The sequence below is a fragment of the Galleria mellonella genome, unplaced genomic scaffold (genome assembly GCF_026898425.1).
Source record: "Galleria mellonella isolate WM207_F2 unplaced genomic scaffold, CSIRO_AGI_GalMel_v1 utg184, whole genome shotgun sequence".
Lineage (NCBI taxonomy): Eukaryota > Metazoa > Arthropoda > Insecta > Lepidoptera > Pyralidae > Galleria > Galleria mellonella.
Genome location: NW_026442025.1, coordinates 6,840,399 through 6,857,684, shown reverse-complemented (window position 1 = coordinate 6,857,684; position 17,286 = coordinate 6,840,399). Strand labels below are relative to the sequence as shown.

The 17,286-nt window shown below is 33.1% G+C and overlaps 1 protein-coding gene across 3 annotated transcripts in view; it reads right to left on the bottom strand.

The window, feature by feature from the left end:
- Positions 1 to 428: 428 nt before the first annotated feature.
- LOC113512018 (transcription factor SOX-5) overlaps positions 429 to 17,286 on the bottom strand; it is a 388,866-nt gene continuing 372,008 nt past the window's right edge. For all 3 annotated transcript variants that reach the window (XM_031909143.2, XM_026895768.3, XM_052893688.1), the window contains 3 exons: positions 13,722 to 13,953; positions 4,818 to 5,112; positions 429 to 4,562 (listed from right to left, as the gene is read on the bottom strand). In XM_031909143.2, the coding sequence (XP_031765003.2) occupies positions 4,316 to 4,562; positions 4,818 to 5,112; positions 13,722 to 13,953 (774 nt within the window). In that variant the 3' untranslated portion in view covers positions 429 to 4,315. The remainder of the gene's footprint in view (positions 4,563 to 4,817; positions 5,113 to 13,721; positions 13,954 to 17,286) is intronic.

Here is a 17,286-nt window from a genome sequence, read left to right as displayed (position 1 = left end):
TCTTCCAAAGACCTTCCCAACTGCCGGAGGGAAGGCAGAGGGGTTGTGTGGGATTTTTACCCACTAAAACCTCACGACGTACCTCGAGGCGCATATGTCGGGTCCCCGGGCTCCCGAGTTGAAGACGACCGGAGCCCGACGCGACGGCCCGCCCTGTAGATGTTGTAGGGCAGGCCACCTCTCGTGTTTAGGATGGGGAATGCCCTTCCCATCCTACCGTCTCAGGAGGCGCACGGGTACGTGCGCACACCTCCTAGGGCCCTCAGTGGGGTGTGCCTCCCTCAAGGATGGTACATTATAACCTAGCAGCTATTCAGCAGTGTAAAGAAGGCAGTTATGATAATGATGATAGATTATTGGTGAAACTAGATGCAAATGTCATGATTAGGTAATTCAATTAGGCACCAATCAGAAATGAAACTGAATAGTATATTTTTAATGTTTATTTTTTAATTACTTTTGGGTTTTGGCACAATTTTTAAATAATGTGTCCTGGTTTACACTAGGTAATAAAACCTAAACTCTATCTACTTATACATTTGAATAATTTTCGAATGCTAAATCATACTGGTAGTACAAGTGGAGAATTAACAGTTCAGATCCGTTCACAAAAATAGTAAACATCATAAAAAATAACAATTTGTAACCATTAAGTACATTTTCAATAAGTAATTGTTTTCTAAGTGATGTAGATAATAAGAACATACTATATGGCAAGGTGTGGATAGGTAGCTTTATATTGGGTCAGTTACTGGAGTCAGTAATGGCGCTACTGTGTCGTACTGTTTACGTGGAATTGTCAGCAGGAGTTGATATTTCTTAATTCAAAATTATTTGAATCTACTGACGCGATAGTACTTCACACTTAATTTCATACAATGGCAATTAAGAACTCGTTTCGAGCAGTGTCAATAACTAACCCAATGTAAACTTGTAATTTTATGCGATCCATCGTCGAATTGAATCGCCTTGAATAAATAAAAAAATTATAATGGAGATCTATAATATTTAAGAAGACAATTACTAAGTGTCCCTTCATTAAATAAAATAACCACAATTGCTAACTTTTACATCAAAATATCGCATATTTACAGGAATTCAACATAAAAATAAATAATTTAACGTCACTGTCTAAACCCTTACACATTTATTAAGAATAATAGGTACACACTACTTAATATGACAAACATTAAAGTTCACATACACATGATATTATATTTACGAACCTTAAACTAACTCTACATACAGTTCACGTTTTACTGGCATACGCTTAAAAAGAGTGAAATAAAACAAAACAAGTTTTATAATTAGAAAAATAAATAACAAAATTAAAAAAAAAAAATGGCAACGAACATACGTTTTTCATACGATGTAAGTTTTCTATACAATTTGTTGACCTATTTACGTAAATATTATGCTTGTACCGACTACTGATTTACTTATTAGCTACTATATAAAATTGCACGATTCGATAAAGCGAACATTTTGTTTATTATAGTATATTATGTTCTTTAATATATAATCCCACAACGCATCGGTGGGTTCATATATGTATTTGTGTATAAAAAAAAAATTCATTGCGCATCAAACAATTGACTTATCAGAATTGACCAACAATTTTAGACTCAAACCATACTTTTAACACCAATTTTTAATTTTATAATATCAATATTTAATTGTATAATTAAGTCGGATATGGACAGGAGGAAATGTCCGAAATAGTGATGGGGTTTAATGCAAGAAACGATGTAAACTACCATACTTTTAACATCAATTTTTAATTTCATAATATGAATATTTAGTTACATAATCAGATCAAATATGGACAGAAGAAAATGTCCAAAATATTAATGGCTTTTTGATGTAAAATATACAATGTCATCTGTAGTTTTATAACTATTACAGACATATATTACCAATGTCATCTAATCTATGAGTATTTTATTACAATCATTATGCTTTAAGATCTCACTTGGTATAAACAGATGTGTTCAAAACACATAAAATTTTCAAGCCTTTCGCTTCAAATTTTTGGTTTGATACATTTTAGTCGCTTAAGGCCTAGAGCTTCTACAATTATTAAGTATATTGATTAATTAACTACTATTTATACATGGCCACTCAAAAGTCAAATAGTACTTCCATTTAACAACTAATATAGTTCTAAGCAATGATCTTAGACTAACCTTTAGCCAAAGTCCATATTGTTTATCTACAAAGGGAATATAATATATTTACAAAAAAACTTAATATAAAACAGTTACGTGCTTCTGGATTTGTTGAAATATTATATATACACATTTTTTTCCTAAGTTGTTGGTTTTTATGACTTTGGCACAATCTCCTATTAATAATAGAGTTTTTAGTGCCGTCATTTTTAAGGACCCATAATTTTATAGTTCATTACATAGAGTAATGATAATCACAATTAACTACCTATGCCCTTTCGCCTTTTATAAAATGGTTTCATAGGTTCATACACAATCAAGTGTAATTCGAGCAGTTACTACCTAGATATTATTTGAAGTAAAATTTACAAACATACCTTTAATAATCTTCAATTATCCAATATGTATTGAAGAATAATAAAACTAAAATATCAGACATACGAGGGGCGGCTGATAAGTTTGCGACCTAAGGTACTTAGCGATGACTCATCGTTTCACTACTGATAATACTAGTTCCGTGACTCCCTGTAAGTATAAATAATACCCTATTTTTTTATTTAATTCGCTAACACTCAATCCCTGGAACAATCAACAACACCATGTCAGAAACTGGAAATTCTCGCAAATTAGAGCACCGCGCTGTAAATAAATTCCTTGTTAGAAAAGGAAATACACCAAAACAAACTTTTTCGCCAGGATTATGCAACTTCATATGCAATGGTGAAAAAATGGACTCGACTATATATATATATGGATATTATCATCACTCACTGATCAAAAATAAAAGTACCTACTTATTATTTTTCGTTACTATCTATGATAGTAGAAGCACACAAATTATTTTGCATGGATTGCGTTGGCTACCGCGAATGCTCACACCATCCGACAAGCAGCGCCGATTGGAAAGCTGTAAAATTTTGTAGAACTGTGTTAGAGTGATTATGACGAAATGTGTAACTGCATTGTCACCGTTGATGAAACCTGGATTCGCCAGTATAATCCAGAGTCTAAACAAGAATCGATGCAATGGAAAAAAGGGAGAAATGGCACCAAAGAAATTTAAAATGTAAAAGTCGGGTTCAAAGATTATGGCTACCATTTTCTGGGATAGCAAGAGAATTACAGTAATTGATTAGTTAGCTAAAGGGACTACAATGAACGGACAGTACTACGCTAATTTACTTGGTCAGGCACGTGAGGCAGTTGTACAGAAGAGACGTGGCCAGTTAGCGCGCGGAATGCTATTTTTGCAAGACAACGCGCCCGTTCGCACCGCTCGTGTTGCAAGAGTTGCCTTAAAAGATACGGGATTCATAAAAAATCATCATCCACCCTATAATCCAGACCTGACTCCTAGTGACTTTTCTTCTTTTTTTTTAAATTTATAAAAGGAGTTACGAGGACGATGATTTTCGGACGATAGCGAGATGAAAGCGGCTGTAGAAAACCATTTCGAGGAGACACCCAAAGAATATTCTTTCAAAGGCATAAAGGCTTTGTATTCATAATATAAAATGTGTATTTCCTTTGAGGGGGATTATATTAAAAAATAAAAAAAAATATAAAACTATACTCTTCAGTCATTAAGCACCTGAGAACGCAAACTTATCATCCTCCCCTCGTAGGTATTTTCGAAATTATCTAAGAATCTGTAACTTGAGTTTGCAATCCATAATGTTTGTACTCATTGAGTAAAAAAAAAAATAATAATAAAAAAGCAAGTCACTCGAACCACCTGATTTATATTTATTTATACCTGATAAATGTCGTTATTAGTCTTAATTCACTAATGGAATAATCTCATAACAATAGTTATTTGTATATTATACGAGAGATCCAATTGAGACACTGGCATCCAAAGACATGATTCGCTTAAACTATAGTTACTTATAATCACAAATTAAGTGATGTACTTATAGAGTTTATTAACTAAGCTAAAGTCTTTATGTCTCACACGAGAAATATCTAGTTATAACTTGAAAGTTCAATGATTACAAGGTTCAGTTTTGAATAGTAACCGGTCGTTGTACTACTACTGTTGGTAGTTACTTTGGGGATCAAACTCCTGGAGGGGTTTACCAAGGGTGGTGTGTAGGGGGAAGAGACAGGGGCGCGGCGTGCGGGTACGGCCAGCCGCGCGCCGTACCTCAATCATCCTCCCCTGGGGATAAAGGAGGCGAAAACGTTGGGTTCATGTAGTTTCCTCCGTTCGGAGGTGGTGAAGAATTCGATGGGCCGGGTGAAGAGAGAGGAAGAAAGCCTAATTCGCTCCCACCGTCTCGGCACCATAGTTGCCGCATCTCTTGTCTGCGCGAGCGCATCAGATTCTTATATTCTGATATCCGCATTTTCTTGCCATCGACTATACATGTTCTTTTCGGTCTCGGTCGGTACCTGAAATTAACGAATAGTAGAATTATTAATCATTCATATAGGTACCTGGAAAGAAATAATTACTTGCTTAGGAGGTCAAAAATGCAAAACTAAAGTAAATACTAGTTGTACCAGTTTAAATAACTGGTACCACTAGTTCTAGTGCTGACAATCCTTCCACATATCTGTTACTTACTCTTGTGTTATCCTATCTTAAGAGCCAGGTGATTGATATGACATTTATTATTTATTTATGGGAAATGATAGACATCTAACCTGTAATCAGGATGTTTCTCCATGTGAAGTTTAGACAGCCTCGACTGTTCTTCATAGTACGGTTGCTTTTCAGCATTAGACATCGCCTTCCACCTTGCGCCGAGTATCTTGGATATGTTGGAGTTATGCATATCAGGGCATGCCTTTAGGATCTTCCTGCGTTCATCTTTTGCCCACACCATGAACGCATTCATGGGTCTTTTGATATGTGGCTTCCCTGCTTCGTCCCTCTTCGGCTGACGCACCAGTTTCGCCTTTTCCGTTTCTTCGGGCGGTGATTGACCCCATGATGATGCTGGAAAATAATAAAATGTATTTTTTTAAATACTGATAAAACAATGTTATTAGGAGCTCTGAGGATTCTGAAGAGCCTATATACAATAAATGAAAAGATATTTTTTCTATGCTACAAATCCGATTATATTAGCCATTAGCTTTTTGCCCGCTATTTCTTAAGCACGAATTTCAGAAGTAGGGTAAACAATAAAATAGGCTGCTTCTAGTTGGCATATCAAGATAAAAGTGTACACTAGTTTTTAAGTTAGACAACTGCGAAAGCTGTGGCCAATTTGGCGCAGTAGTTTTTGCATGATGCCGGAATAGACATAAAGACATACATACAAAATTTAAAAAAAATTTTTCGGCATCTATTGGTCTTATTAAGCCCCTTAATATTACTAGTATTTTTTCTTAAATATCTTTCATGTACTAGTTGTAACTAGACGTTGCCTAGTTACAACTGTATTATATTAGTTAAATAATAATAAAAATAGATACCTAAGCTTGTACCATAGGTATTAGAGAAAAAATACATAGTATCTGGATCGGTATCTACATACAAAAACGTACAGACCAATAAAAATGGAAATAGGTGCACATTGATATACAGTGTACTTTCGGGGATCGAACCCATTCGAAGGTGGGAGACCATAATAAATCGCTACATCATATAGAAAAAGTCTTAAAATTATAATTAATATATTCACAATTAGCTGGTCTATACGAAATAAATCAATGTAAGTTTAGAAAATTCTTGTGTCATTGTACTTTCTTCAACATTTTTACGATCATATATATATTTTTAATATGTTTCTATAAATATTAAACATACATATGTCCATGTTCGGTGTCTACACTATAAATCCCGTTCTTTTTTTGTATTTCCACATAATAAAGTTAAGCACCGTAAAATCATTTATGAAATTTTAACATCGTATAATAATTTTGGGTAGGTGTCTAAACCGGAGAACTTAATCGGAAGCCGTAGTAAGCTGAGCTATAAATTATCTCAAGCAGAGAATACGAACCATAAAACAATCGTTAAACAGAGATTAAGAAACTATGATGTTGGCTAAGGAAAAATACTAGAATGAAGTCCGATATAAATTGTATAATGGGTCCTTAATTAGACTACATTTGTAGTGTAAATTATATAATTTGAATAAAAAGATACTTAGACACCACCTACTTAATAGTAGAACGAAGAAAGGTTAAACCTTTGTTAATTTTTTGTTATTAGTAAGAATAAAAAATAAAAACTTACGCAAAGCAAACAATTGAATCAAGAATCACATTCCATTTTTTTTTATTATTTCGCCAATAAGTACAATCGCTTAGAAAATTCTTTAGTATTCGACAGGTGTTAGGATCGGAATAACCTATTTAACGAAAGCGGTAAAGGCATTTTTATGGTGATGAATTCATTAGAATAGATTATAATTAAAGTATACATAAAAATTTTCGGAATGTCCAAATGTAGTTTAACAGCTGTCGTAATTTTTGTCTTGTCAACCGTTGATGTTCTAGAGCGGAGATAAAGCGAGGCGATGGCAAACTTTCCATAACAAAACAGTTTTTTTAAGATCAAAACATTTTCCTGCTTGTTTGTTTTGATTTGAACTCGAGTTTAGAGATTAACGCGAGATAAAAAATAAATAAAATAAATGTTACCGAGATTATATGATGTTATTTAAAATACTTGTGGTTACAATATAAACAGCGAATACAGTATATAACACTCACATGCCCAGGTATATAAGTGTTTTAAATACTTATATGTGAAAGTTTATAAATATGTTTGAATATTTACTTCTTAATTACATTTAAACTGCTACAGTTACACGAATGATAAATATTCTAGATTGAAACCGAAGATTTCTCGTCCTAATTCACGAAGGCAAGGCCGTGGGATGTAGCTAATAATAATAAGTAATATTACAATCAAAGAAATCTTTCGAGACATGTTAGAAGCTTTGGCTACTGGTTATTTTTTATACTGTGGTAATATCATAATCGGTAATGAAGGTCCGTTAAGAGTTCACAATAGGTACAGTAAATCATAAAAGTATTTAGTTTAGATACTCTTCGTTCCATTTATATAGAGTATTATTTTGATAGAATATTTAATTTATTTAAGAGGAAATATTCAGTAATGGGTACAGGTGGCTTAAGGTGGTGCCGTTCCATATGACAATCTATGGAAAAAGCCTACATTCAATAGTTGACAGATAACGACTGAAAAGATGGTGATGATTTAATTAGTAAATTGTTAGATATTTACTACTTTTACACCACGAACATAAAATCTATAGCACAGAATATCTTATACCGTTGCAATACATTAAATGACTAAAACATTGTAAGTAACTAATGTAACTAGTTATGCACCTAATACATTAGTAGGTTTATATCGAAATATGCGAGTAAAAGTTTAATCACACTAGCGGCGGTTATAAACATTTGCAATGAAAATAAATTGTCAATACCGCTCTCGCATACATAATGACCAAACGCAACTAAATCAAATTTTATTAGCACGATACAAATAGCATGGAGTGCAGTTAAAGATCGTTTACACCGATGAAAAGGCGCGATTATGCAACTGTCGGGTTACGCGCGTAAAGACACCCCCCACCGGCCAACAGAAATATGTGGGTCAAATATTGGCAGCGTCCGCTTAGCATTTTACTTGACGGATTTGGTACCAAGTGTCCGTACAATTAATAAGCCCGCCCGTACGGAAACATCCAGCACTCAAAGCTTGTGCATTCCTCGAATTAATTTGACACGCTGTTAGATAATTTATAACATCCTACGGCGCGGTTGATTCGCGCGCGATACTCGATCCAAAATCAGATCTTTGGTATCGTTCGATGAGAAATTGTGATGATTGTTAAAACTAGGTTAGAATAATGAATCTCTTTAACTCTTAATATGTCGATTTATAAAAGCAACCTAATGTTTATTGGAAAATGACATTGTAACCCGTATTCGTAGTTTTCTATAATTAGTAGAAGTAAGCGCAGAAAGAAACATTCGCAGGGAGGGAATTTGTTTTATACTATTTAAAGAGGGGTTTTTTTTTAAATAATAATAATAATAATCTTTATTTAAAACAATAAATTACTACGATTTATCCTTTTTTATTTGTATATTCCGTTTATATTCTTATGTGTATGTTACGCAATGTTTTAGTTGATTCTGCACAGATTTTGATAATACTTTTTTCAATCGATAAGGTTTACATAAGATAGGGCATTTATAATTGCGATTGATTAAAGTATCTGTATTTTTTGTTTGTGGAATAAACTTTAAATTATTATTATTGGTCTCTAACAGATTTTAAATTATCGCTCTACATTTAATAAATAAAAATAACAATCAATTGCCATACTTAGAAACTAATTTCAATAAATACTATTGTACATCACTGTACCAAGGAAGGGGAACGGAAGTTTGCGTCTCGAGCGCCATCTATTTTGCATTTCATTTAATTTTCTTGTTTTAAAGGAAACGCAACGACACTTGCGATTTTGTAACCATTTTAGTTTGGGTGTGAGCCAACTATTTGGAGAACCATAGGTATACTTGTCATATTGACTTTAGTTCATGACTCCTCCTGTATGCAGTTCTAACTAACATATTTTTGACTCTATTTTCATTTGTTATCTTAATAAGTAATATATTATAATAGAATAAATTAATAGATATTATTTTTTAATAAATTCAGATCGGTAAATGAGCTGCAAAATTATGAAACGAGCAGTTTCTTTCAAATATAAATATGTATATTTATATAAGCGACTTCGGTAAAAACAAGTAAGGGTTTCTTTATGTCATGTATCTAGGTTTATGTTCAAAAATTTTGGTAGTTGTATCCTGACAAAATTCTATTCTTTCTTACTGAGCCTTATTAAGTCTTTTACATTTTTATCTGACTGCTGAAAGAAACTTAATAATTATTGAATGTATGATATACCTAAGTATATCCTAATCTTTGGGGAATTGTGTAATGTAAATGCTTGACATATTTTGTTTTAACTGTATAAGTTAAATGTAAGAAAATAAAAAAAAAATCATGTAGACCTAATCACAATCAGTTTTGAATAATTATTTTTTAAGATTCTACTGTCCATTCAAAATGCAATCTTAGCTGAGAAGAATGGCCAAGATACTCAATTGTTGCTTTTTACAACAAAGGTGGATTTTACAATTATACATTTATGTCAATAGAGATTAGAAAACGGCATAATATTCGACAGTGAGTGTTGAATGAAACACAAAGTTCTCAATGCACCAGCTGGAAACATATCAAAATATCAAGCGACAGTGTCCTAAATCGAGCACAGTATTTACTGGAGTATAACTGTTTTACGGTGTATAACGTATTAATTATATTTAGCAATTAAATGCGAAACATCAAAATGTTTGGCGGCGATACGGCACATTTCTTCATTTCAGCATTTCTCGACGTAACCGCCTATTTATCTAAGCCGATTCCTTGTTTATTTTCGTTCACGAATTTCGCAATGCGTGGATTCTGTGATATTAAACTGTGATTAAGGTGTAACGTGTTATATGATTCGCGTGAACATCTATGATTGCACGAATAATGTGCTATTGCGAATGACTATGTACACTGCACGTCATATTCACACTGTGGTTTGTAATTTATGTAGCATATCTCTTAAATTTTTCCGTGTGGTTCCGGCACAGAATAGGTCACTCTTCCCTTTCTCATGGACGTTGTAACTGGTGACTAAGAAACGTAATGGTCCAAGGATTAATTACAGCGCCCCTCTTAAAACATCACCAAAACCCTAACTGCGGTTGCCAATCCGCCTGCCAAGCGTGGCAACCACTGACAAAATCTCCCTTATGGGGGAGACCTATATTCTGCAGTGGACAGTTAAGGGCTGGCATGATGATGATGATTATTATTATTCTTTTAGTAAATATTCCTTTATTAATAATTAACAATTTTCTATTATTCTGGTTTGAGTTTCATTGATTGAATCGGAATCGTGAATGTCTGCAAATTGATCAAAATGACCGAAGTAGTGACAATGCGTCAGTAGTAAAGATCAAAGAAGGGTTATTTAGTAGAAAACATGTACACATGACGATGATGGGGTGATAAGTTCAAATGTAAAGACTTCCGAGTTTGATTGTTGTATAAACCTAGGTGTGCGTTGGAATGCACGGATTTATGGAGTAAGCTTACGTTCAGTATTAGACAACAAATAGCTGAACTTTTTAAACGGCATCTGATAAATGATTTCAAATTAAGAACCAATGACCCTTGATTTTTTAAGACCCCCCATTCATTACGATCAAAGGGTGTCGAGCGACGTATAAATCACACAAACAAACGCCGCAAGCAATTTTAAATTTGACGGGGTTATGTCTTCACCGGTTGTATGGCTAATAAATGATCCGATCGCGCAGCCGCGCCATATTTTTGGATCTTTTGCGTGCGTGTGACGCCATCTTATCGTCACTATTATCTGATTCACGTAGTCATACGTTTCTAAGTGTGTCATTGGGCAACTAGGTTTTTATGATAGGTACAGTTTTCGTTGACGAATGTTTTAATCAAAGAATTTTTTTCGCACTCTTAATCTCTACTATCGTCACGAAAGATATACGCACTATTTAGGTTGGAGAAGGATATAGGTTTAGATTATATAGATAGAGCGTTTCCATACAAATGCTTCAATTCTGCAGGTCAACTTTTTTAACCCGTACGCGAGAATAGGGTTACCATAATGTATATTTATTATTTATTTATTTATTTATTTATTTATTTATTTATTCATTAGTACAAATATGTGTACATGGCGGACTTAATGCTAAAAGCATTCTCTCCCAGTCAACCATAGGGAAGTGTCAGAATACTCGAATGCGGTACTACTAATTATTGATATACATACATACTAAAATTACATATATAAACGAATAGATATATATAAATAACAAATATACTTACACATATATGACATATACTATATTATACACGAAATTGAGAATAATATAAAGTACTGCTCGGATAAAAATAAAAAGTGTGCGTTAACGCTTTTTTTGAAAGACGGTTTAGTCGGTACATTTATTACTCAGTATAAGAGAAAAATTATGAGATTAGATTTAAATAAAACACATACAACATTTTTACGAATATTTTTGAAATAACAGGATGAAAATAATTATTCATAGTGAGCCTTATCTTTACTAATTACTTTGATTTATTTATGAGTATAGACATAAAATTTGCTTTTGTTTTTAAAGCATTGAAAGTGGCTGCTATTTTAATTGATACAAATATATTAATTCGTAAACAAAACGTATATATATATATATATATATATATATATATATATATATATATATATATATATATATATATATATATATATATATATATATATATTATTTGCAATACTGAAAAAATTACACGTATTTGATTATAAAAAAAGTGTCAAATTTTAATCAGCCTAATGCCCCTTTAACTGACTAAATTATGACACATTTTTGACGTTCGATGCTCTATTTATGTAATCTAAGGATATAAGCTATTTTTCATTCACATTACAACTCGGTCACTAATATTACAAAAGTGAAAGTAAGTTTGTTTGTTACTTTTTGATGCTTTAACAGCTCCACCAATTACCATGAAATTGGTATAGACATGGATCTGATAGAAAAGGGCATAGACTACTTTTTAACCCGGTTAACCACAATATCTTAAACACGCAGACAATGTCGCGAGTAAAAATTTGTATTAGAATAATTAGTAATTAGATCTTGTTATTATATACAACTATAATAGTGTGAAGTTCGAAATAATATAATGCACCCAATAAGCTTTAAAGCGAGTGATAACGATTTTTAATATTCCTTTTAGTCGTCCGTTTTGGTCTTATACATGCATATTGTATGCCGGCTCTGAAGTTTCTTAAGACATTAGATATAAAATCTACACGATGTATCTATTCATAGCAGCCACAGATTGTATCGTTTCATACATTTGGCTTAGTATATGTTTGCAAACTATGATATTCTACAATTCTTCTTTTCATTTAAGAGTTTCCTCTTGTCGGTGCACTTAATTCATGCATCTTCCTCCAGCCAGCTCTATCCCAGGCCATATCCTTTATCTCCCTATACGACATGACGCCTAGTGTTTCCTTTATCTGTCCCATGTAGTTATTCCTCGGTCTTCCTCTTCCTCTTTTGCCTTCTATCTTTCCTTCTACTATACTCTTAAAAAAATCGTCATGTCGTATAAGGTGGCCCAGCATTTTGCCTCTTCTATTCTCTATTATTTCAACCAATGTTCTCTTCTCGTTCACTCTTTTTAGGACTTCCTCGTTCGTTAGTTTATCTCTATCTCTACAATCACTGAATTAAAAATCATGTAAACCCAAGATTTTGAAAACATATATCTAATTCCCATTGCCAAGTGGGTCGGCAGTATCACCTGAATCTGTAGTTCGTATTTACATTATTTAAATACTAATATCTCTCGATGTTATTTTTGTTATCTCGATGTAACGCTGCATTAAACACGGTATTACATTTCGTGACATTCCTGATTTATTTATATACAAGGAATATAATTAATTACCTGCTTTAATTTAATATAAGTATTAATTTCTATAGGTAGGTGAATAATTATGTTAAAATATACGGCTAATTCTATAATTTAACGCGAGAAAATATGAAAACATTTGTACGCATTCGTATGAAGACGATTTTCAAAATGTTCTACATACACATCCACTATTCATGTACTAAAATCAAAGACTATACAATACCTAGATTATTTTTTATAGTATTTTTTTAAACAAAAAAAGAATGGTAACTGCGACTGTGTTATCGGTATTTTCTGGCGGGGCACCAGTGAGTGATAACACGAATAAGTGAGAAAGAAAGCAGGTCTGTTGGCCCATCGTGATGAATTCGACAAGAATGAACCACGATAGTTTCCAGACGGAACTACGTGGAAGTCGACCTGGTAGAGTATGAGAATGGGCCTGTTATAACAATCTTTTCCCCTGTGTTTTTATAAAAGAGACATAATTACAGTTGATTTTTTGGGGATCAAACCATACTTGTGTCATTGATATACAGAATAGGAGAGTAAAGTATATGTCATTGATATAGTGATAACTGCATACATTTTGCTTATAGACTGCAATCATGTACACATATACACAAACATGAATGACGAGATATTTTATAAATACATCATCATCATTAACAAGTATGTTTTATTTCGTAATAAGCAGTTTTTTTGCTTTATAAAGAAAAATGGCAACTTCAATTGCCACAAAATTACTATTGATTATGAATAGATTGGTAAAAATTCAGTTCAGGTGTGACGAACATATACGTAAGATATTGGCAAAAAAATTTAGACGAATCGACAATTCCCTTCGGAAGTCATTTGAAAATAAATAGGAAAGATTTTTTGTTTGTAATGGATAATTTCAAAAAATATTTAACCGATTTTAAAAATCCTTTCACCTATAGAAAGATACATTATTAGCGAGTAATATGGGCTGTATTTTATTAAAAAAAAAGCGAAATCGGGACGGGATGCTAGTTAATAATATAAATACTTACTATTGCAAGCGGCATTATAATCTTCTTCCTTCTGCATGCTATACTGAGGGTTCTCGTCCATAGGAGGGTATGGCACGAACCGGGGCAGCATGATGGACGCCTGCGCGGGTGATGGTGACCGCTGCTTGCTCAGATTGAGGGGTGCATCAGGGTCTTGGGGTGGGGGTGACCGCGCGCTGGCGGTCAGTTGGGCTAGCTGTGCTGTCGCTGGCCAAGGAGATGATGGCACCACCTGGAAAATTATGGGGTTTGCTTTAATGATGTTTATTACATAAAAAAGTTACGTTCTATTAATCTGAAAAGACATTGTATGTGCAACTTTTTTTGCGGAGTTAACTTCTGCCGTGAGGTCCCGGCTTAAAATAGGTCATCCTTTACTTTTCCGTGGATATCGTAATAGGTGACTAAGGAAACTTAATGATAGAGGGATGGGCAGCAACGTCCCTCTGAAAACATCACTATAAGCCTAATTGCGGTTGTCAACCCGCCTGCCAAGCATGGCAACTACTGGCAAAACTCCCCTTATGGAGAAGGATTATGTTTAACAGCTGGTACGATGAAGTGTAACTTTTAAAAATTTTGACGATCTTTGCAGCGTAGTACTGGGTGTGTCGCTTTGTCTTAATGAGATTCCGGGTAAGATTCTCGGTCGGCCAATTTAGTAAACTTCGTTTCCTAAATTGGCCCGGTTCTGGGTGTTCTGAGTTGTGTCTCCAGATATTCATTACCTGGTTCTCATAACACAGGGTATTCTAGCTTGAAGACCACGCCATTTGTATGATTGTGGGCACTTAAAAAATACTGATCTAATTTATGTTTCACATTATTATTCGTAGTATTACGGTAATAAGTAAAAAAAAGTATAATATAGCTCTAAATTTAGTCCCAAGTTTTAATTCCAAGGTCATTATATATTAGGTCAGGTGTTATATAGAAAAAAACGTTTGAAAATTAATAAAAAACAGAATTACACGAGACGATATGTTCGAAAGGTCGCGGGATAGGGTTCGGTATAAAGAAATAGTTTTTGTAACATCAAAGAAGTAATTTTATTGTTAAAGGTTGGATGGTCCCGAAACTAGTTGAGCGTTCTTGAAAAAATACATGTAAGTCGATCTGGTTATTTTTATAATTAAAACATCAAAGAAAATATTTCAGTAGTTATATGTTCAGTTTATAAATTATTTGTATCCTATCTTGGTAGTAGTAGATATTATTAAATTTAAAAAAATTAAACAAATTCTATATTATTAGCTCTATCCCGCGAGTTTTATTATGTTCTAAGTTAGCATATAACTTACTTGTGCAACAAATTTTATTCAATTTCGTTCAATAGTTTTTCCGTGAAAAAGTAATAAACATCTATCCACGTGAACTTTGTATCATCTCCAAAGGCATCTAATAAAAATAATCCAAAGTAGCCTTTTCCATACAAAATTACTAATTTTTTACTTTCCGATTTTTTCTAAACCCCTAAAGGGTTTTCAAACTTTTTTATTTTAAACCACTCCTATATTATAACGAACTAAAAAGTATTGAAATTAGTCAAGCCATTTTTGAGTTTTAGCAAAACTAACGAACAGCAATTTATTTTTATATAACATATACAGATAATAATAGGATTAAACGGTATATTTAAATTTGTTTCTGGTAGTACCTATTAATTTTATAGGTGCCTGTTGTAGCAACTTAAGTTTTCTGTTAATTAAGAACGTAAGACACTCGAAACAAAAATGAGTTCAGTTAACAATCGGACAGCTCATCTTTCTAATGACGTAACCGTTCCGACGGAGAGAGAGGAAATTACATCAATTAATAGCGGACTATCAGCATCAAATGAAATGTTTATAGTCAAAAAACTGGATGACGAATGGAGGGTACATTGAATACGGCTAATTATAATTTTATATAACAAATACCAGTTAGGTAGGCAATTAGTGCAACTTTCGTTTTTTATGTGTAGCCAGAATTAACATCGTGTATGTAGATAACTTGAATTGTAACGTAAACAATCTTATTTTACATTAACAACCCATTACTGTACCACTACTGGATTCGGTTCTTTCCCCACAAGAGGAAATACTATTACTAATAAAATTTTAAATAATGATAATCCACAAAAAAGGCGATTTCAATTGTGGCGAAAACAATTATTTTAATTTTAAAAACTAAACCTCTGAATCGACTTTGATGAAATTTCTATGGGACCAATATGTAAGTATATCTTTTAAAATAAAGAAAGAACCCTCCAAATCGGTTTATTATTGACGGAGTTATAAGGTAACAAACATTAAACGAAAAAACAACCGAATGAAGAACCCCCTTCTATTCGATGTCGGTTGAAAATATTTTAAAATGCTTGCCCCGCATTTGGAGAGGGAAAGGTTATCCTATTAATATAATAAATGCATAAGTTTGTTACCAGAGGGATACTTTGTGCAAAAGTCGTTTGCTTGGGTACCTCTGTCCTATTCGTGTTTCAATCGTGAAGCAGTTGTGTTTGCATGGCTGTGTTTCGGTTTGAAGGGTGGGATATGGCGTGGATTTACAGGGTACAGAAGAATAACACCTGAGTTCTCAGTAATGGCAACGCATGAGTGGTTTCATGGGCGAAGCAGTATACTTTGTTATGTCCATGGTACTGCTCATGTCTATAGGCGACGGTTACCACTTTCCATCAGATGGGCCGTCAGCTTGTTTGCCATTCTAAGTTGTATAAAAAAAAAACGATGGATGGATGGATGAATGGAAGTCTGTCTCTTGTTCTCAATTTGAATAAAATTTGATACACGGGTAGGTTACGAGTATATCCTAGCTTAGCACATAACTCGTTAATAATGAGGACTTGATTGTACCTATACATATTCTGTTCTGATTTGTAACATGACATATAATATATGTAAGTATCAGTAAAATTACTAGGTATTATAGATTAACCCTTAAATACCTGAAGTTTCAAATTTGATACGGGGGTTATAAATCGCATTTGCCGCCTATAATCGATTTTATTTTAATATTTGGCTGTTTACATGTAACCAATTTTTTCTTTTATCAAAATAAATATATAAAAATAACGTTTTGATTTTTTTACTATTTTTCCCCATTGGTAAAAACAGTAAAGGGTACACTTATATATTTTTTAATTTGATTTAAAAAATCAGGCTTTTAAGGGTTAAGAAATTAATGTTGAAAGGTTTGACAACGTGGGCGTGATATGATACCTCTAGTTTTACAAGCGTTCAAGGTAAATGATGGTTGTTAACCATTACGTGAACTATGTGCTTGATTGCCAACTTAAAAATTGTTTTTTGGTAACCAAACTCATAATAACCCTATTTATTTTTATAGCAAATAAAACAACTAGTTTGATCTAATTCTAATGTATGAATATTTACATTAGTCTAATGTAATATATCTTAAAACAACTTCATTTAGATACTCAGGACAAACGCCAAATTCTCTCAGTTTATCATGTTGAGAATTTGTGACGTCCAGAAATACATATCTACCCACAAGAATAAAAAAGTTTCAACAAAATTTTATATTTTGATAAGAGATTTTTTAT